The sequence below is a fragment of the Oncorhynchus mykiss genome, chromosome 30 (genome assembly GCF_013265735.2).
Source record: "Oncorhynchus mykiss isolate Arlee chromosome 30, USDA_OmykA_1.1, whole genome shotgun sequence".
In the NCBI taxonomy this organism is placed as follows: domain Eukaryota; kingdom Metazoa; phylum Chordata; class Actinopteri; order Salmoniformes; family Salmonidae; genus Oncorhynchus; species Oncorhynchus mykiss.
Window position 1 is genome coordinate 20705725 of NC_050570.1, and position 23775 is coordinate 20729499.

The 23775-nt window shown below is 41.6% G+C and overlaps 3 protein-coding genes and 1 long non-coding RNA gene across 4 annotated transcripts in view; 2 read left to right on the forward strand and 2 right to left on the reverse strand.

Annotated features, from left to right (window-relative positions):
- Window positions 1–224: 224 nt before the first annotated feature.
- Window positions 225–8887, reverse strand: LOC110521534. The gene is made up of 3 exons (XR_002473156.2): window positions 8588–8887; window positions 1289–1370; window positions 225–1145 (listed from the first exon to the last, which is right to left on the reverse strand). It is a non-coding gene; the product is annotated as an uncharacterized LOC110521534 (long non-coding RNA).
- Window positions 8651–11836, forward strand: LOC110521533 (ribonuclease P protein subunit p21). Its single transcript, XM_021599136.2, has 5 exons — window positions 8651–8950; window positions 9043–9143; window positions 9335–9417; window positions 9773–9943; window positions 10991–11836. Exons 1-5 carry the CDS (start codon window positions 8894–8896, stop codon window positions 11107–11109), a joined length of 531 nt encoding a protein of 176 aa, XP_021454811.1. The 5' UTR covers window positions 8651–8893; the 3' UTR covers window positions 11110–11836.
- LOC110521532 (aquaporin-12) lies at window positions 11390–14008 on the reverse strand. Its single transcript, XM_021599135.2, has 3 exons — window positions 12209–14008; window positions 11917–12033; window positions 11390–11756 (listed from the first exon to the last, which is right to left on the reverse strand). The coding sequence occupies exons 1-3, from the start codon at window positions 12801–12803 to the stop codon at window positions 11632–11634; spliced, it is 837 nt and encodes a 278-aa protein (XP_021454810.1). The 5' UTR covers window positions 12804–14008; the 3' UTR covers window positions 11390–11631.
- Window positions 14009–15337: 1329 nt separating this feature from the next.
- The window catches only part of LOC110521535 (glypican-5), a 145122-nt gene continuing 136684 nt past the window's right edge, over window positions 15338–23775 (forward strand). The window contains exons 1-2 of the mRNA XM_021599137.2: window positions 15338–16025; window positions 17173–17334. Of these exons, the coding sequence (XP_021454812.2) occupies window positions 15860–16025; window positions 17173–17334 (328 nt within the window). The 5' untranslated portion in view covers window positions 15338–15859. The remainder of the gene's footprint in view (window positions 16026–17172; window positions 17335–23775) is intronic.

Here is a 23775-nt window from a genome sequence, read left to right on the forward strand (position 1 = left end):
TCATTTGAAAATAAATTCATAAAAAAACCTACAATGTGATTTTCTGGATTTTTTTTCTCTCATTTTGTCTGTCATAGTTGAAGTGTACCTATGATGAAAATTACAGGCCCCTCCCATCTTTTTTAAGTGGGAGAACTTGCACAATTGGTGGCTGACTAAATACTTTTTTGCCCCACTTTATGTCATTAATAAAGAACACATTAAAGCAACTCATAGAGAAGATTACTTTGAGGTTGACTTTAATGAAATCAAAGCCATAGTTATGATAATGTTGGAGCACAATCCTTTGTACAACAAACTTATTCACACAATAACTATAGAAATTGGTTTATAATAAGTATTCAGACCCCTTGACTTTTTCCACATTTTGTTACATTACAGCCTTATTCTAAAATGGTACCTGTGAAATAAACACAAATCAAACGAGTCCAAACCACTTCCATCAATGGAAATAGATTTTCAGTTCTTTATTTATTTGTGTGTGTCTGTAGTCACTCCCCCTTCTCCACCATCCAGCTTTACTTTTCAGTCTCATAAAAGGCAGACTGTTTGAGCTCCTGTCAATGCCCTGTGCCAGGTACAGGGAGAAAACTAGATATATTCCTGCCACTCATGGAAAGCTGGTATGTGTGTGTGAGGGCTGTTGGGGTCTTGTTTCAGCTGCTGGTGGCAGCACCTGTATAGATGGCCGGAGGGATGCTGCTCGGAGGATTTTCTTTCCTCAGTTTGCTCCTTCCTCACTGCCTACCACTGCTTCGAGGCCTCCAGCCCCCATTGAAAGAAGGCAGCGGCAGCAACATCCTCAAATGGCATCCTTGAATTGATGAGGCTTTCTGCTGTGTAAGTGCAGGTGGCAGGGGACGTGACAGTGACACTAACCGTTTCACTCTGCAGTAACATAATGCCACAGCTGTGTGTCTCTAGGAGCTTCTCTGGGCTGGTGTTAAGAGCAAAGCAGATCCACCCACTTCAGGATCTCTTCCTCCCTGTGGTGCTTGGCCAGTAGGACATCACTGGCAGCTCTAATGGGCTCTGTCCATCAGCCATGATCCAAGATGAAGAGGCAACCTCATCTCTTGTTGGGCACAGTGGAGAAGATGTCAAGGGCAGTGGTGGTGTGGCTGGCAGAGGTGTGCTTGGCCAATCTGAAAGAGAGTCACAATATTATTTGAATAACAAAGCCTTTACTATAGACTAACCTAAATCAAGTGTGTGTTTGTGTGTGAGACAAAACAAGTTAGTGCCTGCACACATAAGTTTGTGTGTGATACAGTATAATTTGAATGACCTGTATCCAGCAGGTACTCTTCAGAGCAATCCTATTTTGTTGTGGCAGGAGCTGGTGTCAAAAGGGAGTGAGGCAGGACAGCCTGTAGGGAGGACCACTGTTAGTGCTGGGCTGTGCTGCTGGGGCTGGATCAATCTCAGCAGAGAAGAGAGCATGCATGTCGTTCCTCCCATGAAATAGATGCCCAATTACCTTAGTTTAGCTTTATGATTATTCTAATGTGTAATGTCTAATTGTAACTGTTGTTGGATAGCCTTAGGGAAGACGTACTCGTGTGTGTGTGTGTGTGTGTGTGTGTGTGTGTGTGTGTGTGTGTGTGTGGTGGAGCGTGAACTGTGTGATCATGTTGCTGTGCTGTTTCTTTTTTGTTGTATTCTAAATGCACAATATTAACTTTTCCCGACTGCTCAGTTTACTCGCCCTGGCAATCACTGATGTGTGTGTGTTCATATAACACAGAACTTTGTCAAGCTGACCGAGTCCTTGTAGTAGGAAATTCAGTGATAAGCTTTGGCATCAACTACTATCAACAGTGTAGAGTAAAAAGGGTATCAATCATTCAGATCTATATTGACATAGACTTATTCATGTGAAGTTACACAACTTCAAGGACCTAGTCATCGCTCGAGTTTAACAACGGATGTAGGTTACATTGCAAGTACAGTGCCTAAGAAAAGTATTCAGACCCCTTGACTTTTTCCATATTTTGTTAGGTTACAGCCTTATTCTAAAATTGATTATCAATCGACACACACTACTCCATAATGACAAAGCAAAAACAGGTTTTTAGAAAATGTTACAATTACATAAGTGTTCAGAGCCTTTACTCTGTACTTTGTTGAAGCACCTTTGACAGCGCTTAGAGCCAAGAGTCTTCTTGGGAATGCCGCTACAAGCTTGGCACACCTGTATTTGGGGAGTTTCTCCCATTCTTCTCTGCAGATCATCTCAAGCTCTGTCAGGTTGGATGGGGAGCATTTTTTCAGATCTCTCCAGCAATGTTCGATCAGGTTTGAGTCCGGGCTCTGGCTGGGCCACTCAAGGACATCCAGAGACTTGTCCCGAAGCCAGTCCTGTGTTGTTTTGGCTGTGTGCTTAGGGTCGCTCTCCAGTTGGAAGGTGAACCTTCGCCCCAATCTGAGGTCCTGAGCACTCTGGAGCAGGTTTTCATCAAGGATCTCTCTGTACTTTCTCCATTCATCTTTGCCTCGATCCTGACTAGTATCCTAGTCCCTGCTGCTGAAAAACATTCCTACCACCATGCTTCACCATAGGGATGGTGCCAGGTTTCCTCCAGACATTCCTCCAGACATTAACTCCAGACATTAACATTCTTGAAAATATATGTGTTATACATCAAAATAAAGCTTAACTTCTTGTGAATCCAGCCACCATGTCAGATTTCAAAAAGTCTCTACAGCAAAAGCAAACCATGCGATTATCTGAGGACTGCACCCCGCATACAAACACATGAAAATCATATTTCAACCAGGCAGGTGCGACACAAAAGTCAGAAATAACGATATAAAAAATGCCTTAGCTTTGATGATCTTCACTTTGGGCATGCTTTTCTTCCGCATGTCAAAATACTGCCCCCTACCCCAGAGAGGTTAAAGAACATATTCTGGGCGTTCTGCCAAATAGTCTAAAGGAGGAGGTCATAATGGCCCCACCTCAAGTCTTTACCAGGCACAGGCAGAAACCAAGGATTGTTTATGACACCAAAGACAAGATGCACAAAGTAAAATGTCCTTTAAAGGCACATGAAAGCCCGCTAGGTGTTTGCCAAAAGGCAACTAAAGGACTCTCAGACCATGAGAAATAAGATTCTCTGGTCTGAGGACACAGGACATGTACTCTGCACATGAGCTGACTAACTGGCAAGTGTCTTCACTGACATTTTCAACCTGAGTCTGAGTCTGTAATACCAACATGTTTCAAGCAGACCACCATAGTCCCTGTGCCCAAGAACACTAAGGTAACCTGCCTAAATTACTACCCACTCGTAGCACTCACGTCTGTAGCCATGAAGTGCTTTGAAAGGATGGTCATGGCTCACATCCACACCACTATCCCAGAAACCCTAGAACCACCTAGATTTGCATATCGTCCCAGCAGATCCAAAGATGATGCAATCTCTATTAAGCTCAACAATGCCCTTTCCCAGCTGGACATAAGGAACACCTACAGTTGAAGTCAGAAGTTTACATACACCTTAGCCAAATAGATTTCAACTCAGTTTTTCCACGATTCCTGACATTTAATCCTAGTAAAAATTCCCTGTCTTAGGTCAGTTAGGATCACCACTTTATTTTAAGAATGTGAGATGTCAGAATGATAGTAGAGAAAATTATTTATTTAAGTTTTTATTTCTTTCATCACATTCCCAGTGAGTCAGAGGTTTACATACACTCAATTAGCATTTGGTAGCATTGCCTTCAAATTGTTTAACTTTGGTCAAACGTTTCGGGTAGCCTTCCACAAGCTTCCCACAATAAGTTGGGTGAATTTTGGCCCATTCCTCCTTACAGAGCTGGTGTAACTGAGTCAGGTTTGTAGGTCTCTTTGCTTGCACACGCTTTTTCAGTTCTGCCCACACATTTTCTATAGGATTGAGGTCAGGGCTTTGTGATGGCCTCTTCAATACCTTGATTTTGTTGTCCTTAAGCCATTTTTCCACAACTTTGGAAGTATGCTTGGGGTCATTGTCTATTTGGAAGACCCATTTGCGACCAAGCTTCAACTTCCTGACTGATGTCTTGAGATGTTGCATCAATATATCCACATAATTTTCCATCCTCATGATGCCATCTATTTTGTGAAGTGCACCAGTCCCTCCTGCAGCAAAGCACCCCCACAACATGATGCTGCCACCCCCATGCTTCACGGTTGGGATGGTGTTCTTCGGCTTGCAAGACTCACACTTTTTCCTCCAAACATAACAATGGCATTATGGCCAAACAGTTCTATTTTTGATTCATCAGACCAGAGGACATTTCTCCAAAAAGTACAATCTTTCTCCCCATGTGCAGCTGCAAACCGTAGTCTGGCTTTTTTATGGCGGTTTTGGAGCAGTGGCTTCTTCCTTGCTGAGCGGCCTTTCAGGTTATGTCGAAATAGGACTTGTTTTACTGTGAATAAAGATACTTTTGTACCTATTTCCTCCAGCATCTTCACAAGGTCTTTTGCTGTTGTTCTGGGATTGATTTGCACTTTTTGCACCAAAGCACGTTCATCTCTAGGAGACAGAACGCGTCTCCTTGCTGAGCGGTATGACGACTGTGTGGTCCCATGGTGTTGATACTTGCATAATATTGTTTGTAGAGATGAACGCGGTACCTTCAGGCATTTGGAAATTGCTCCCAAGGATGAACCAGACTTGTGGAGGTCTACAATTGTTTTTCTGAGGTCTTGGCTGATTTATTTTGATTTTCCCATGATGTCAAGCAAAGAGGCACTGAGTTTGAAGGTAGGCCTTGAAATATATCCACAGGTACACCCTCAATTGACTAAAATTATGTAAAATAGCCTATCAGAAGCTTCTAAAGCCATGACATCATTTTCTGGAATTTTCCAAGCTGTTTAAAGGCACAGTCAACTTAGTGTATGTAAACTTCTGACCCACTGGAATTGTGATACAGTGTATTATAAGTGAAATAATCTGTCTGTAAACAATTGTTGGAAAAATGACTTGTGTCATGCATAAAGTTGATGTCCTAACCGACTTGCCAAACTATAGTTTGTTAACAAGAAATGTGTGGATTGGTTGAATAATTAGTTTTAATGACTCCAACCTAAGTGTATGTAAACTTCCGACTTCAACTGTATGTGAGAATGCTATTCATTTACTACAGCTCAGCGCTCAACACCATAGTGCCCTCCAAGCTAAGCTAAGGACCCTGGGACTAAACACCTCCCTCTGCAACTGGATCCTGGACTTCCTGATGGTCCGCCCCCAGGTGGTAAGGGTAGGTAACAACACATCCACCACGCTGATCCTCAACATGGGGGCCCCTCAGGGGTGTGTGCTCAGTCCCATCCTGTACTCCCTGTTCACTCATGATTGCATGGCCAGGCACGACTCCAACACCATCATCAAGTTTGCTGATGACACAACAGTGGTAGGCCTGAACACCGACAACGATGAGACAGCCTATAGGGAGGAGGTCAGAGACCTGGCCGTGTGGTGCCAGGACAACAACCACACCCTCCACGTGATCAAGACAATGGATATGATTGTGGAATCCAGGAAAAAGAGGACTGAGCATGCCCCATTCTCATCAACAGGGCTGTAGTTGAGCAGGTTGAGAGCTTCAAGTTCCTTGGTGTCCACATCACCAACAAACTATCATGGTCTAAGCACACCAAGACAGTCATGAAGAGGGAACGACAAAACCTATTCCCCCTCAAGAGATTGAAAATATTTGGCATGGGTCCTCAGATCTTCAAAAGGTTCTACAGCTGAACCATCACTGCCTGGTAAGGCAACTGCTCGGGCTCCGACCGCAAGGCACAACAGAGGGTAGTGTGTACGGCCCAGTACATCACTGGACCCAAGCTTCCTGCCATCCAGGACCTCAGAGGAAGGCCCTAAAAATTGTCAAAGGCTCCAGCCACCCTAGTCATAGACTGTTCTCTCTGCTACCGCACGGCAAGTGGTACCGGAGCGCCAAGTCTAGGTCCAAAAGGCTTCCAAACAGCTTCTACCCCCAAGCCATAAGGGCTACCCAAACCCCTCTGTTATACTGCTGCTACTCTGTTTATTATCTATGCATAATCACTTTAATTCTACCTACATGTACATATTACCTCAATTACCTCTAACCGGTGCCCCCGCACATTGACTCTGTATCGGTACCACCTGTATGTAGCCTCGCTATTGTTATTTTATTGCTGCTGTTTATTTATTTGTTACTTTTATTTTCAAATTTTTACTTTTATTTTTTACTTAACACTTACTTTTTCTTAACTTCTTAAAGCATTGTTGGTTAAGGGCTTGTAAGTAAGCATTTAATTGTAAGGTGTTGTATTCGGTCACATGTGACAAATACAATTTGATTTGATGAAACCAAGATTGAACTCTTTGGCCTGAATCAGGTCTGGAGGAAATCTGGTACCATCTCTACGGTGAAGCATGGTGGTGGCAGCATCATAGTGTGTGGATGTGTTTCAGAGGCAGAGACTGGTAAACTAGTCAGGATCGAGGGAAATATGAATGGAGCAAAGTACAACCTGCCCCAGAGTGCTCAGAACCTCAGACCGGGGGTGAAGGTTCACCTTCCAACAGGACAACAATCCTAAGCACACAGCCAAGACAATGCAGGACTTGATCGGGACAAGTCTCTCAATGTTCTTGAGTGGCCCAGCCAGAGCCGATTGAACATCTCTGGAGAGACCTGAAAATAGCTGTGCAGTGACATTCCCCATCCAACCTGACAGAGCTTGAGAGGATCTGCAGAGAAGAATGGGAGAAACTCCCCAAATAGAGGTGTGCCAAGTTTATAGCGTCATACCCAAGAAGACTCGAGACTGTAATCGCTGCCAAAGGTCTCTGAATACTCATGTAAATATGATATCAGTTTTTTACAAATTCATTTGCAAGCATTTTTAAAAACCTGTTTTTGCTTTGTCATTGTGGGGTATTGTGTGTGGATTGTTGAGGGAAAAAACGATGTAATCCATTGTAGAATAAAGCTGTAATCTAACAAAATGTGGAGAAGGTGAAGGTCTGAATAATTTCCAAATGCATTGTGTAAAGATATCTCTATCATTCTCTATGTTTACCACATATTAGGGGTGCGCAGGTCAGCTGTTTGTTAACCTGCATTTGCTAATAACCCATCAAATCAAATCAAATCAAATTTTATTTGTCACATACACATGGTTAGCAGATGTTAATGCGAGTGTAGCGAAATGCTTGTGCTTCTAGTTCCGACAATGCAGTAATAACCAACAAGTAATCTAACTAACAATTCCAAAACTACTGTCTTGTACACAGTGTAAGGGGATAAAGAATATGTACATAAGGATATATGAATGAGTGATGGTACAGAGCAGCATAGGCAAGATACAGTAGATGGTATCGAGTACAGTATGTACAAATGAGATGAGTATGTAAACAAAGTGGCATAGTTTAAAGTGGCTAGTGATACATGTATTACATAAGGATACAGTCGATGATATAGAGTACAGTATATACGTATGCATATGAGATGAATAATGTAGGGTAAGTAACATTATATAAGGTAGCATTGTTTAAAGTGGCTAGTGATATATTTACATCATTTCCCATCAATTCCCATTATTAAAGTGGCTGGAGTTGAGTCAGTGTCAGTGTGTTGGCAGCAGCCACTCAATGTTAGTGGTGGCTGTTTAACAGTCTGATGGCCTTGAGATAGAAGCTGTTTTTCAGTCTCTCGGTCCCAGCTTTGATGCACCTGTACTGACCTCGCCTTCTGGATGATAGCGGGGTGAACAGGCAGTGGCTCGGGTGGTTGATGTCCTTGATGATCTTTATGGCCTTCCTGTGACATCGGGTGGTGTAGGTGTCCTGGAGGGCAGGTAGTTTGCCCCCGGTGATGCGTTGTGCAGACCTCACCACCCTCTGGAGAGCCTTACGGTTGAGGGCGGAGCAGTTGCCGTACCAGGCGGTGATACAGCCCGCCAGGATGCTCTCGATTGTGCATCTGTAGAAGTTTGTGAGTGCTTTTGGTGACAAGCCAAATTTCTTCAGCCTCCTGAGGTTGAAGAGGCGCTGCTGCGCCTTCTTCACAATGCTGTCTGTGTGAGTGGACCAATTCAGTGGACCAATTCAGTTTGTCTGTGATGTGTATGCCGAGGAACTTAAAACTTGCTACCCTCTGACTACATCCACAGCTGCCTGACTATATGTGATAAAATGAACATCTGAGGCCCGCACTGAACCTTAAGGCTATGTGAGGTTATATACCTACAGTCAGTGTTCAGATTTCAGTTTCCATTTAATCCTTATAAACAGTAGGCTACAGTTCCCTTGACATGACATAGGCCAATTTGAAGTCCTGTCTTGTGACTGTCGAATATGTATAGGGCCTCACAATCATGACACATAACATAGCTGGCACTGCTATCATCCTCTGTTATCACTTCACCAAATATATAATTTTATGGCCAACCCTTCTCTTTATTTTCAATTCTCCTTCAGCATCTTTTATCTTATTGAATTAAACTTCGACAATTGCCTTTTTCCTCCGTAGATTGACATTAACGTTAACCTTAATATGCGAGGTTAAAATTGTGATTTGAAAGGACATGTCCTACCTGCTAAATCTGTGTCATTCAGGTTTCCATAGTGTCAGATCTATCATGCCAGAGTTCGTTCAGAGGCTGATCAGTAGTCAGAGGATTTAGCAACTGCTTAGATTTAGCAAACGAATGTTAGTAGCTAGTGAAGCTAGCCGAATTTGAGGGCACATCTGTTGCTTGCGTAGAACATTGTTTAGTAGGGTAGTAATTTAGCAATCGGGTGATACATATAACGTTAGCTAAGATAGCTAGCCTAACGTTGACGTTACATACTTAGTAACGTTAGCTGGCTAATTTAGCATAGCAATCCACATCCATGCAATGGCAGGAAACGTGAAAGACAAGGAGGCTTTTCAAAGACTGAACTTCCTGTATCAGGTACGTTTTCTTGATTTCTAGTAATCCAGCTATACCTTTGGCTTTATAACTATATTCTCAAAATGCTTTAAGATGACATTGATTTCTTGCAGGCTGCACACTGTGTTTTGTCTCAAACCTCGGAGAATGTGGAGTTAGCTCGTTTTTACTGCTTCACTCAGAAGACAATCGCAAAACGTTTGGTACTGAGACAGTGAGTAACATACACAAACAATATCATATAACGTTAAACTCTTGTCAGAAAACATATGGTGTTACATTTGCATCAATAAAGGTTGTGACGTTCATGTCATGTTAGAATACATGACAGAAATAAGTTTGAAACATGTCTGCTAAAACGATGACAACTAGGGCATGACTATAATGTTATTAATGTCTTTATAGAGACCCCTCAGTGAAAAGAACATTATGTAAGAAGTGCTGCTCTTTGCTGGTCCCAGGAGTAACTGCCACAGCCAGACAGAGAAGTAAGTTTATTCATGCAAGTCTAAGTCACTTTGTGTGTGTATATATATATATAGCTAAATAGACGGCCACCTAACCAGTACATCACTGGGGCCAAGATTTGCAAATAAATTCATAAAAAATCCTACAATGTGATTTTCTGGATTTTTTCCCTCATTTTGTCTGTCATAGTTGAAGTGTACCTATGATGACAATTACTGGCCTCTCTCATCTTTTTAAGTGCGAGAACTTGCACAATTTGTGGCTGACTAAATACTTTTTTGCCCCACTGTATGTATCATCCTCATGAGATTTTGAAAGTACTGAGTGGAAGTCCAATGTCTTTACATAAGTGACATATTGCTTTTTTCTCTCAAGGGACTAAGCATAGAAACCGCATGACTGTGCTGCGATGTCTTCGCTGTGGGCAGTGCAAGAGGTTCCTAAACAATCCGGAGCATCGCCTGTGGGTGGACCAGCCTGAGGCTCAGCTGCAGAACCAATCACAGCCACGTGATTTTTACCCTGGAACAACTCCACTACATTGCAGTTATGTATCATATTGGGGGGACAACTAAGTACCGTCATGTACACTCTCCTACATATTCATTTGGACAGTGAAGCTAAAACTTTTAATTTTGAGCTGTACTTTGAGATTTCCATGCGTGGAACGGATGTGGGTGGGGCTAGGTCTTCATAAGGGTGTTAATTTCAAAAATTGAACAAAAGCTCTGACGAAGGCCGTAAGGCCAATACGTAAGCTTATTAAATATCAGTGATCCTACCAAGAGCAGTGTGCGGTTTCCTTTTTCCTTCCTCTTGTTCAACAGTTGCCATGCACCTGCAAAGAGATTGCTCAGATGTGTGAGTGCCTTTTGAATGCTGTACTTTGAGATCAAATGCGTTACGAGGTGACAGCACCGAATGTCACTTTATATTTGAGGGTATTTTCATACATATCTGCTTTATCATTTAGGAAGCACTATTTCTGAAGCCCCCCCCCATTTGAATGTGTCATAAGTATTTGGACAAATTCACTTAGTGTATTAAATGTAGTATTTGGTCCCATTTTCCTAGCATGCAATGGCTACATCAAGCTTGTGACTACAAACGTGTTGGATGCATTTGTAGTTTGTTTTGGTTGTGTTTCAGATTGTTGTGCCCAATATAAATGTAAGGTAAATAATGTATTGTCATTTTGGAGTCACTTTGATTCTAAATAAGATGTATTATATGTTTCTGAACACCTCTACATTAATGTGGATGTTACATGATTATGGATAATTGTGAATAATGATGAGCGAGAAAGTTTGAGGCATAAGTATCATACCCCCCCCAAAAAATGCTAACCTCCCCTGTTATTGTGAGAGGTTAGCATGTTTTGGGGGCATGATCTTTGTGCATCTGTAACTTTAGCTATGTGGGGAAAGACCGGATGAATCGGGAGCTTAGACTGTCATTTCAGACGCAGTTGTATTAAAATTCAGCTTCACATGTAACATTTGAATCTAAAATGTTTTCTGTTTCTTTATGCCACTTTTCATCCATCTCAGAGGGAGGCCATGGTGTTTAACCTTTGTCCTTTCTGTTTTGCAGAACAAGGTCCCTCCACTAAAGAGTTGAAGGAGAAAGCAGATGGACCCATATCGCAGATATCCTCCACAGGGCCTTCCTCTACCCAGCACCAGGTGCCTCCATCCAAGCCCAAAACCTGAGCCCTGTGGCCTCAGTAGCCCATTCACAACTGGACATAGCTGCTTTGTGTAGCATTGACACATATTTTTTAACTATATCATAAATGTTTGAATATGATTTATTTTTTTTTGCCAGTGACAACCTGTTACATCAGTGGTATGATGTAACATGTTGTCATTGTAATGGGAGAGGTTGAGGTTGGTTAAAAATACATTTGATGTTTAGTCTACCTCAACGTGCTCACAGTGTACAGGAAGTTTAGGAACGACAACCAATGTTAAATGTCCTTTTCATAAACATGTATTTTTAATTGATTTATTACTTCTGTAAGAACACAGGCGATATGAGTTGTAACTTAATGTACAGATGTTCTACAGCCCACACCTTTTTTGTCAGTAACTTAAGGAGAGAATAGGCTGTTGAATATAATGCTCAGTGCATAATGAAATATCTTCTCCCAATAGGAACAAAATTGAGTAGTGTGTTCCTAATGCACACATATGTCCTATATTGCCTCAGCTGAGGTGGATGATGTCTTTCTTTCACTTTTTCTTTTCATCTCCGTCCCCCTTTGGCACCTGTACGTGGGTCTTCTGGGAATACAGCAGATTCTTTGCAAAAATCCTGGGGATGTGACCCATGTACAGGAGAAGGGCCAGGGTCATTCCTGAAAAGAGGATATCTGTATTACCAGCTTGATAAGCAATTATGCCTCATTGTTATGCATAAAGCCTGTTTCACACATTACCTTTGGCAATTACATTTTGTCTATTGGTATACTTTTATTAGGGGTTTGTATATAATGAATAATTTCTGATTTGACTTACCAATAATGGGCCCAAGGCAGTAGACCACTGAGTACTCCGTAAAGGTAAACCCAGGACAGTAGAAGGTAAGGCCATAGGCAAGGGAGGGGTTCAGGAAAGCTGAGGTATAACCACTGGCTGACATGCATAGAAAGATGAGTTATCGAAACGGGATGCAGAAATAGATTTTGCTCTGACAAACAAATATAACACAAAGAAAACAGCATATAGGCCTATGCAACTTTAATGATTATCTCTACTGAAATTTCTTTCTATATTTGAAGCGCGATGGTTGTCATCGTGGGCTACTTACCTGCATGAGAGAGAAGGGTGAGCACAGCTGCAAAGAAAGGCACCCGAATCAACACAGCGCGACATCTCAGGCTGAGGTATATCAGATAAAAGATGAATGCACACACACACTCAGAATAGACCCCCTGCACCAGGGAGACACGCAGGGCTGTACTGCACTCCCTGAATATCAGGTTCTTAATTATGTGCATGTCATTGAGCTCCATTGCCCAGTAGTAGCCAGCTACAATCAGGGCCAGGTGTGCCCCCAGGAACTGAGCAGCCAAAGCTAGCAGAGTGTGTAGAGTAGGGGTCTCCAGCAGCAGGAAATTCATCAGAGTCAGGGAGGGGTTTCCAGTGGCTCCAGCACAGATCACACCATGGGTCAGCAGCACCACAAACCGTATTGTCAGAGTAACGTCTGATCCCAGTCCCTCTGCCCACTCACCAATCTCTATAATGGTCTGCACCTCCAGCCAGCATGCCACCAGCACAAATGAGGTTGTGAACTCTGATGCAAAGCTCAAACAAGGCCATTTTCTGAAAAGGACTCTAAAGACTGCACCAAATGCCACAACAGCAAGAAAGTAAACAAGGGAGACATCAAGTTCAGACATAGTTAGGTTCACAGATGCTAGCTACTACACCTCGCTGGTTCTTCTCACACAGTGTATGACTTGTTGGGCAGTTTGTTGTCTGTGTGATTGTGACAACGTGGAGAAGTGTTTTTCTCAACACAGAAACACTGACTTTTCATCCCACACCACCTGCCAAAATACACACTGCCCTTTTCGAGGTCAATTCAGGAAAGTTACTTTGCCCCAGGGATAAGGGCAAATTACTTCTGTGACTTACATCAAAGATATAGTTTATTGACCCTGAGGGAAATGTCTGTTAAACCTTAATAATGCTTGTGTACTAAGATATCCTTCAAGCCTAGACATTGGGCTTGAGATTGTTAAAAAGTAACTCCTATAACATAGAAAGGTGTGTGCGCACATTGATATAGGCCTGTTCTAACTGTTCTGTGTGTGTAGAATGAACCCATGATGTCCGGGCACTCAACCGAGAATGTGACAGAAACTGACTGGTTCCTCTTGATCCTGGACAGACTAAAGGTTATATCCTGCACACCAGTAACAGAGCTATTGTTCTGTTTTGGAACCTGTTTCTGGGGAAAGATTGTGGTGGAGAAATCAGAATTAGCTAAGTAACACAGATATTTAAGATGTCTTATCTGCAGAATATGCTTACATGATTGAACTGTTGAAACTGTTATTAGAATATCTCCTTTCGGGCTCTGGTGTTGGCAGCTGCACTTCCTCCCTCATGGGCCTCAGTCACCTTGGGTCCAGAGAGGGGAGAAGTCAGCCTTATCTATCACGTCCCTGTTGCTATACAGAATATCAGCAAGGAGTATGGCAAAGGAGGTCAGAAGGAAACATTGTTTCCATATGTGAACTGTGTGTGTGTCTTTATTGCATACCATGTGAAGGGATGGCGTGAGTAATGGGGAACCAATCACTTGTCTCCACAGTGTCTGTGTCAGTCACCTCCAAGGGGGAGATAGTTTCCAACTTGAACTAAGAGAGAGAACAAAGTAACAACAAATGTCCCAAGTTCTTAGTACTGAACAAAACAAGTTATTTGTATTTGGGGCCCAAGGTCTGGCATGGGATGTGTGGGGTTAGTGTTTGGAACCATTGTATGTCATATCTGAAGTTGCACCTATCCTGAGATAGTATTTAACCCAGAAGCTAACTCCACTCTGTGGGCTCTCACTCCACCATCTGCGGGGGTGGAGCGACCAGTCTCCTTGTTGTAACAAGTCTTTTAATAAAATTAATACTTTGAATGATTATTCATTTTGCCTCTCCTCATTATTGATTAAAGGTAGAAATTCCACCACAACACCAAGAAAAAAAAAGGTAATATTACCTGGTCTGATCTCTCTGAAGAACATACACTGAACAAAAATATGAACGCAAACATGTAAGTAAAGTGTTGGTCCTTGTTTAATGTGCTGAAATAAAAGATCCCAGAAACTTCCCATATGCAATTTCTCTCAAATTTTGTGCAGAAATTTGTTTACATACCTGTTAGTGAGCATTTCTCCTTTGCCAAGATAATCCATCCACCTGACCGGTGTGACATGTCAAGAAGCTGATTAAACAGCATGATCATTACACAGGTGCACCTTGTGCTGAGGACAATAAAAAGCCATTCTATAATGTGCAGTTTTGTCACAACACAATGCCACGGATGTCTCAAATTTTGAGGGAGTGTGAAATTGGCATGCTGAGTGCAGGAATATCCACAAGAGCTGTTGCCAGAGAATTGAATGTTTATTTCTCTACCATAAGCCACTTTCAATGTTGTTTTAGAGGGTTTGGTAGTACATCCAAATCGGCCTTAGACCATGTGTATGATGTCGTGTGGGTGAACGGTTTGCCCCACGGTGGCGGTGGTATTATGGTATGGGCAGGCATAAACAATGGACAACGAACAGAATTGCGTTTATCGATGGGAATTTTTAAATGCACAAAAACTCTTTGACGAGATCCTGAGGCCCATTGTGAGGCTCATTTTTTTAAAGGTATCTGTGACATATCTGTATTCCCTTGCATGTGAAATCCATAGATTAGGACCTAATTACTATTTCCTCATATGAACTGTAACCCAGTAAAATCATAGAAATTGCTGTGTGTTGCATTTTCATATTTTTTCAGTATACCTTACTATGATTCCGTTTTTCTCCGTTTTTCTCCTTAGGTTGACTGATGAATGTACAGTACTTTATTTTCTTGGACCACTGAAGCAGCATTGTTTTCTGTTAATATATTGTCCAAAACATGTGGAATTGTTCCTGGTTCAAACCATTCCATCTTTATAATGGTGGGTGAACGCCTAATTATACGAGCCTCGTTGGCGCAGTAGGCAGCGCGTCAGTCTCATAATCTGAAGGTCGTGAGTTCGAGCCTCACACGGGGCAGATGTTTTACATTTACTAGCGAGATTTGAGATCTCAATTTATTTTTGATATTAATCCGACGCTACGGTGGGTAGAACTGCTTTTACATGACTAATTCCACGACTGACCACACGGTGGACGCGGTGTTCTGTTTTAGATTAATCTCTGCAGGCTAGAGAAGCATATCCAGTATAAATCAATCATTAGGACTATACATTGTGTTATTAGAAGAAAAACATTATGTTATTCGAGCTCCAATTGCTGTGGTATTGTTTTAAATGATCGCGCAAGGAATAGCCAACATCTATGAACAAAGAACCCAATATATAATTTTGCACTTTAAGAACGTTTTTCTGTTAGTCAATCTTGTGTGATGTTTCAAACTGAGAATTTCAAAGATAGTGTAGGCCGGTTTGCGCGGTGTGTGTGAGAGAGAGGGAGCGAGAGAGAGAGCGCTCAGCTGTATCCAAAGAACAGCGTTTCACTTTCTGAAGCGCATGGATTTTAACTGGAAAGCCCACTGAGAGAGGGAACGTCGTGAACAGACCCAAAATGTGATATTCTAACAGATCGATCCAGTTGATAAGGACTGCGAATTTATTTTGGGATTGTTAAATACGTAAATAGCCTATTCGGCTACTTTTACAAACGGCCATACCACTGCTAGGATACCTTGATAGTCTATCTGATTGAAATGGTGCGATGTTCCAAACAATACTCCAACGCGTTGACTTTTGGTTGATTTACCTGACAGTTGTACTATGTGGAGCTTCAGGTGCAGGAGTGCACAGTTGCCATGAGGTTAAAACAGCGTTTCAATTGCGCCAGATCGGTCCGTTGAAATGGGTCCCCGAGGCACCTGGAACAGGTTAGTGCGCACTTGACTTGTAGGTCCTAACACAATTTCTCAGCAGAATGTCCAGGAGCCACTTTGCACGTGTGCGTGCTGTGTACCCGTTTATTTTCCACAGGGAATTGATAAATCACAATCATAAAAATTTAACTACAGTAGCCTAGGTCTAGAGACAGATTCAAGAAAATGTGCCTAGTAAGTAGTAGTTGATGCTTATCTTTGTTTAACGACCATCCTAAGAATTGGAAGTAAGTCCCTGTGAAGGGAGGCCATCTCTTGTTTCTTTTCTTTTCAAATACTGAGTTTATTATATGGATGTACTGGCACTAACAGTCACAATCAATAACATTGCGAGGCAGTAATTGCTGCCAAAGGTGCTTCAAAAAAGTACTGAGTAAAGGGTCTGAATACTTATGTAAATTTGATATTTCAGTTTTACTTTTTTAATACATTTGCAAACATTTAAAAACATTTTTTTTTGCTTTGTCGTTATGGGGTATTGTGTGTAGATTGCTGAGGATTTATTTTTATTTAATCCATTTTAGTATAAGGCTGTAATGTAACAAAATGTGGAAAAGTTAAGGGGTCTCTCCGAATGCACTGTAAGTCTGTCACCTGTCATCAGTTACATGATAGATTTGTTTGCACAATTCCTTCATGATTGACACATGCAATGACTTAGGCCCAGTTGAGTTTGTAAGTAAGCATGTTGTTAACTCTGGTGAGCATCACTCCCTCTGCATCCTCTCTACACCGTTGGAGATTTTGTATCTGGACTTTGATTCAGCTACGTCCAGCCAGCCTGATAACCAAAGTCTATTTCTGAAGCTCTTTCTCACTCTCCTTTCTGGCTCCACTATCCCAGCTTGGTGTATTAGTTTCATATGGGAGATAAATCAGTATAATCACTCTGGACCTCATCCAAATGAGATTGTAGCAGAGGAAGCTTTGCTAACTCAAAGGGAACTTGAATACAGGGGATGGGTATATATGATAACTAGTAGAAGTGTAGAGAAACAATGTCTTTGAACCATTTATTTACTCAACTATTTGGGTAAGTATTATTAATCACATTTGGTCAAAGCTTCCAACACACTTAGTTTATGTTCTTCACATTTGAGGTCTGTGTCATGCTCAAGTTTGCTTTCCTCTTCTTTCCTAGATGGCGAGCTGCAGATCTGCAAGCATGCAGGCCCGTCGTGTTGCACACGCAAGATGGAGGAGAGTTACCAGGCAGCAGTGCGCAGAGAGACTCTCCAGAATATCCGTTCCTACAGCTTTGAGCTCAAGTTCCTCATTGTGGGCCACGCCTCTGCCTTCCAGGGTAAGGATAGGGACAGGATGGAGGGGTAAGGGAGATAGATATTCACTGTGATTCACTGTGTAAAGCCTTGGGACCACTTTGGCCCTCTGCGCCCCTCAGTAAGGGGTCAATTCTGAAGTCCATGAACAATGTTTCACGTCAGTGTCAGTGTGACTGCCACTTGGTTTGGTTTAATTACATCTTTTGATTTACTTAAAAATCAGTCTCACCTCATTGAATGGAATGGGCTCTGAACCGACACGCAGCCAAAAGTATTTTGTTCTGATAAAGGCAAAAATGTTACATTATTACAGCTGCAGGTAGCCTAGTGGTTGGAGTGTTGGGCCAGTAACCAAACGGTTGATGGATCGAATCCCTGAGCTGACAAGGTAAAAATCTGTTGTTCTGCCCCTGAACAAGGCAGCTATCCCACTGTTCCCTGGTAGGCTGTCATTGTAAATAAGAATTTGTTCTTAACTGACTTGCCTAGTTAAATAAAAATAACAAGTAAATTGCACTCAGTAGTAACATGATATTTGACCATCATATAACATGAGAAAAAAATATGATGTTTTGTTGAGACAATCCGAGAACCACTTCAGTGGTATTGGATATTGGCTTTGTACTGTTCAATATTGGCTTTTAAAGAAAACATTTAGTCAGGCCTCACATTAAGCAAATAATCTCTCAGAGAAAGAGAACTTGACCTCTGCTCTATCTCTTTGTCTCTGTTTCTCGATGTCTGCCTCCGCTTCGCTCTCTCTCTCTCGCTCTCTCTCTTTCACTCACTTTCTCTCTCTCCCATTTAGAGTAGAGAATACACAGTATGTCTTGTTTTGAACCAATGAATGAAAGGGAGAGAAAAATGTTTACATTCACTGAGTATCCCTGGAGATGTGTTACCATTTGAAATCAATCTGTCTCTAACGAGGTGTCTTGAATGGGAGGGAAGAATAGTGGGTTTGTCCTGCTCTGCTTTTCACAGTGAGAGTGGCTGGTCCCTGGCTTCTCAGAAAGGGAGGCTTTCTTGGGGTTTTATCCCTGCTGAAAAGAGACAGATGATGTAAGTGAGTGACGTGGACAGTGTCCTCTGAGCAGCCTCGGTCCTGGCCGATATGCCGCCCTAGACAAGACAAAAAAATTGCTGCCCCGCTCCTATCCCTGCAAAGTACAATAGTAGCCTAGGTCAGTGTTGGCCTGCAATGCACTATCCATGTGGTAGCCTACCGTTTGTAAAACAGGCAGTTGCATTGGCTTTATAGGCCTGATAACTGAAAAAAAGACTTAAGACTAAAAATTGTGGCTATTCAAGCTCTGAATACCAGCTACTGTGTCTGAAAGTAAATTGAAATACATTTGCCAAAATGATACAATTCCACCTGTCTTTTCAAACATATTTCACCAGAGAGCCTGACTTAACACCAGAGGGTCATTAGCTTCTTTAAAAAAATACATTGCGCATTGTTTAAAATCACATGAGTGTAGGCCTATGCCTTTTTGGGAAGTCCACAATTTGGGCAGCGCACTTGACAATAGGCCTAGCTGATTATTGAGTTGAGGATGTCAGTGAAAATTATCTAAAATACATATGAAGATAATGTGTCTTGAATATAATTCTAAATGTTGAGACAAGAAGGGGAGGGGTGGGTGGCGAGGATATAGGCACATCTCTCTCCAGAATACACTCAGCTCTCCAGTATGCGCTCAGCTGTCTCCCGACAATTCTTGCACATGAATTGTTTCATTTGTGTAAATTGTTTGTCATTTGATTGTGTATTTTTATCAATTCCCCGTCACCAGTAGTATGTCACCAGTAGTATGTCACCAGTAGTATGTCACCATTAGTATGTCACCAGTAGTAAATTTACTGTTAATCCCTGTCATTTGGTTTAATTCATTTCTGTTAATGCATGTATTAATTACAGTCATTTACCGTTCTCATTCTCGAAGTGGAAACATTGTTTGCATTGTTCACAACCTACTACACTTGTGAGAAACAAGTTCTGTTTTATTTCATACCATAATTTACAAGTTTTGTAATTTTTTCGATTGTCTTTTGTTTGGAGCCCTCCATGTGAGCATGTGTCTCCCCACTGGGGACAAACTGGTTGAATCAACGTTGTTTCAATGTCATTTGTCAACGTATTGTGACGTGGAATCTAGGTGGAAAATATATTGGATTTGAAAAAGTTCTCAATGTAAACTGTTGTTTTGAGGGTGAAATTTCAACGACAGGATTATGTCATCATGGTAGCCAAATTTGAACATAGACAAACTTTGTATAAAATATGTTGAATTTGTACATTTAAAGCAATGTCAGATTTTCAGTTATATTTACTATCAGAAAATAGTTATAGACTGGGCAGCACCTCCTACTGGAGAATTGATCTGTCTACAGCTACCCCTTGGTCTCCCATCCAAGGTTTTTAACTATGATATTTGTCACTGACTATTACCAATGTGTAATCGTGAGAATGATTGTTGAGAGATCTCCGCATAGAAATTAAATAGATTCACTGCTGCTATCAAAGTCATTCTGAATGGTAGGTTTAACAGAGCAAATGAAATTTAACCATACTTTATCAATCATCAATGATGCTATGTAGGCCTATTTAGTGTAGCATGTGCAAAGTCATCAACAGCAAATGATTGAATTCAAACCAGAATTCAACAAAAAAAATAGACAATACAATAGGCCTAGGATTTCAAGCTCAGTTGATTGCAGTTTTGATATTTAGTGACATTGAATTGTGTTTGGTTGTCAACACAATCAAATATAGTCATTTAAAGTAGATGGAACTATCCAAGTAGAAGATACATCTGTGCTAGAGGTCGTCTCAGGTCCAAAGAGTTGAACCCCTTCCAAAATGGACCCTACCCGAATTGTTTTAAGAATTGCTTTAAGATGTCATACCATAGATCATTTAGATATTTGAATTTGAGGACCGCTTTATGTATAAAAATAATAATATTTAAATGGAAAAAAGACAAGGAATAAAGTTTTGAAGTGTCTGTCCTATATCTAGGAAATATAAGAAAGCGACTGCACTTGAAGAAACTTTCAAAGTTCTTGAAATTTTCCACATTGACTGACCTTCATGTCTTAAAGTAATGATGGACTGTTGTTTCCCTTTGCTTATTTGAGCTGTTCTTGCCATAATATGGACTTGGTCTTTGTCACAACACAACTGATTGGCTCAAGTGCATTAGGGAGGAAAGAAATTCCACAAATGTACTTTTAACAAGACACGCCTGTTAATTGAAATGCATTCCAGGTGACTACCTCATGAAGATGGTTGAGAGAATGCCAAGAGTGTGCAACGCTGTCATCAAGGCAAAGAGTGGCTACTTTTTACCAGTGACCTGCCACTGGCATTAAACAAAGCATGTGTGTCCATATATGTTGGTGATTCAACCATATACCTATCAGCAACCACAGCTTATGAAGTCACTGAAACCCATAACAAATAGTTGTTGTCAGTGATTTGATACAAATCATTACCTACGTTCTAGAACTCAGCTGATTCTGGTAATGAATGGTGTGGCTGTTGAACAAATTGAAGAGACTAAATAACTTGGTGTTACCTTAGATTGTAAACTGTCATGGTCAAAATATATGGATTCAATGGTTGTAAAGACGAGGAGAGATCTGTCCGTAATAAAGAGATTCTCTGATTTTTTGACACCACACTCCAAAATACAAGTTCTGCAGGCTCTAGTTTTATCTTATCTTGATTATTGTCTAGTCATATGGTCAAGTGCTGCAAAGAAATACCAAGTTAAGTTGCAGCTGGCTCAGAAGAGAGCAGCACGTCTTGCTCTTCATTGTAATCAGAGGGATAATATTAATAGTATGCATGCCAGTCTCTCTCTGTGTCACTTCTTGTATTTCTAAGAAACATATTTTGGGGGGAAATTACAAATTGTTTGCATAGTCAACTTACACAGAGCACTGACACACACACTTACCCCACCAGACATGCCACTAGGGGTCTTTTCACAGTCCCCAGGTCCAGAACAAATTCAAGGAAATGTACAGTATTATACAGAGCCATGCGTGCATGGTACTCCCTTCCATCTTATATAGTGCAAGTGAACAGCAAACCTGGTTTCAAAAAACAAATAAAGCAACAACTCACTGCACAACGCCTCTCCCCAATGTGACCTACTTGTTATGTGTATGTACTGATATGTATGCATAACTGATAGATACATTTATAAACATTAACATGTAGGGAATGTAATTGTAAAGCATTTAGTCTGTAATGTCTTTTTTAGTATGTGTCGGAACCCAGTAAGACTAGCTGTCGCCATTAGCGTCGGCTATTGGGGATCCTAATAAATCAAATCAAATGCCCTTGTGTTTGGGACACCGTTGCTAGGATATGTCCACATAAGGGGAAAGAGGCGGAGAGTCCTGATTCAGTGCCCCTGAATTTGAAAAGAGAGTATTGCACCCCTTCCCATCACCCCTCTGCTCCCACACCCACCCTTCTGTCTGTGGCTCACACAGGTTTAAGATCTCCAGCTTCCGTCCACAAACCTGGAGATGCGGACCAGTATCACATTTACAGTTCTGCCCTTCCCACGTCCCATGTGCTGCACTGTGTGTGTCTCTCGGAGTGTGTGTGTGAATGATCAGAGTATGTATGTTCCTGCGTTGGTGTGCCACTGTCTCTGTAACTCTATACTGGTAGTTGCAGCGCGGCTTAACCTTCACGATAGGTTCTTGTGGAACTGACTCTCACACATAATTGGAAATTAATTTGTGTGAACCTGAGGTGGTTGGGTCCTTTCTGAAATGTGACTACAGTTGTAGGTTGTAGTCGGTCTGTGTAAAGGGCACCCAGAGGCTCCCCATGGGAATGGTCTGTGTCCCACACACAGGAATGTCTTAACCAGCCCTTTTGTTGGAAACAAGAATGCAGATAGAGCATGGTCAAATTATTTATCATAGTACATTTCCAATCCTGTTTTTGTGTGTCTGCAAATCAGGTGAAAAACATAACCACAATTTCACAACCTTTAAACTATCATATGTCTGTGATGATCAGTATATATTTTTTCTTGAATTTAGGATGATGTGAGTAACACATCAGTTCCTACCTCTGTCTCCAGTTTGCCTCATATCCAGGTGTCCCGGTGTCAGAGTATGGGGTGTGGCTGTGAGTCCATGCTGGTCACGCTGGGATAAATTTGGCCCCGGAAGCTGTAGACAGCCTGTTCTGCCTGGTCCCTTTGATCCCACTCAGCTCCAAGGTTACATGAGCCAGCAGTAGACAGATTAGAGTGAGAGGCCCTGCAGAGCAACTCGGCAGTGCCCTTGCTACACCCTGGAACCATGTTCCATAACCTCTATTTCAGGTATAGGCTGTGTACTCATCCCATTGAACCACATTAATCAAAGTTGGGCTGTTGAGATGTTGGAAATGAAAAAAAATAAAAAATCAAATTCACAAACAAGGTCTGGGTTTTGAATGGCCAGTTGTACAGTACTATAGTACAGTGGTCAGTCAGGTTATGTCTATGAGCTGTACATTGTAAAAGGCCAGGGCTAATTCGTGTCCCTTCTGGTCTTCCTCTGTATGTATGTTTTCATTAGGTTCTCATCTCAGTCCTCAGCTGCTGTCCACCTCTGCATTTTCCCACAATATGAGCAAATACCTCCTATCAACCAGGGAAACATTACAGTCCACTAAACCTGGGCTATGCTCATGGACTGTGACCTCTCACAGTGGCTGGCTGTGTGCATGGAGAAGCAGCCTATACCAGCGGTCACAAACCTTTTCTGAATCAAGATCACTTTCTGATCAATAAGGAAGCCGAGCTCTATTGCTCAGATTTGTTAAAAACATTACTTAAATGTAAGCCTATGCAACATAAACCAATTAAAAACAGTTCTGTAGCAATGAGGTTTGTGCAGTAGGCGATACATCTTAGAAGGGAGTGCAAGTCTCTAAGTTATTTATATTGACGGTAGAAAATGAGTTTTCACTGAACTCTAGTAGTTGTATGTTTTACAAGAGATGATAATCCTTTGTGTTGCTCAATCAGCTGTCTTGTTGTGTGCATAATCAAGAAAGGATGTATTGGCACTGTTCTGTCATTGGAGGCTCAGATGCAGTGGCCCCTGTCCCTGAGGTGTAAATACTTGGACATTCACACGTTCCCAAAAGCTGTTGACTTCCTCTGACCAGAAGGACCCAGTGTTTCCATTAATAACCTCATCATCACACTGTCCCGGAGAGATGGCTGTGTGGCTCCCGCTGTGATGATGTTTGTGGATGTTCGTGGGTATATGCAATATGCGTCTTTGTTTAATAGATTGCACAAATGGGTTTTTCTATAAAGAAATGGGGACAATGTGTGACATTGGGATCAACATTTAAAAATGGTTTGAAATGAAAATAAAAGGGATTTGTATGCAATTGCACATGTGTACTTAGAGGAATATATGCAGAT

Excerpts from the sequence above, each read along its gene's own strand:
- LOC110521533 (XM_021599136.2), top strand. The coding sequence starts at position 8,894 with ATGGCAGGAAACGTGAAAGACAAGGAGGCTTTTCAAAGACTGAACTTC. Across the intron at positions 8,951-9,042 it reads GACTGAACTTCCTGTATCAG|GCTGCACACTGTGTTTTGTC; the intron begins GTACGTTTTCTT and ends GATTTCTTGCAG. Across the intron at positions 9,418-9,772 it reads TGCCACAGCCAGACAGAGAA|GGACTAAGCATAGAAACCGC; the intron begins GTAAGTTTATTC and ends TTTTCTCTCAAG.
- LOC110521532 (XM_021599135.2), bottom strand. The coding sequence starts at position 12,803 with ATGTCTGAACTTGATGTCTCCCTTGTTTACTTTCTTGCTGTTGTGGCA. Across the intron at positions 12,034-12,208 it reads CACCCTTCTCTCTCATGCAG|CCAGTGGTTATACCTCAGCT; the intron begins GTAAGTAGCCCA and ends TATGCATGTCAG. Across the intron at positions 11,757-11,916 it reads CTGCCTTGGGCCCATTATTG|GAATGACCCTGGCCCTTCTC; the intron begins GTAAGTCAAATC and ends TCCTCTTTTCAG.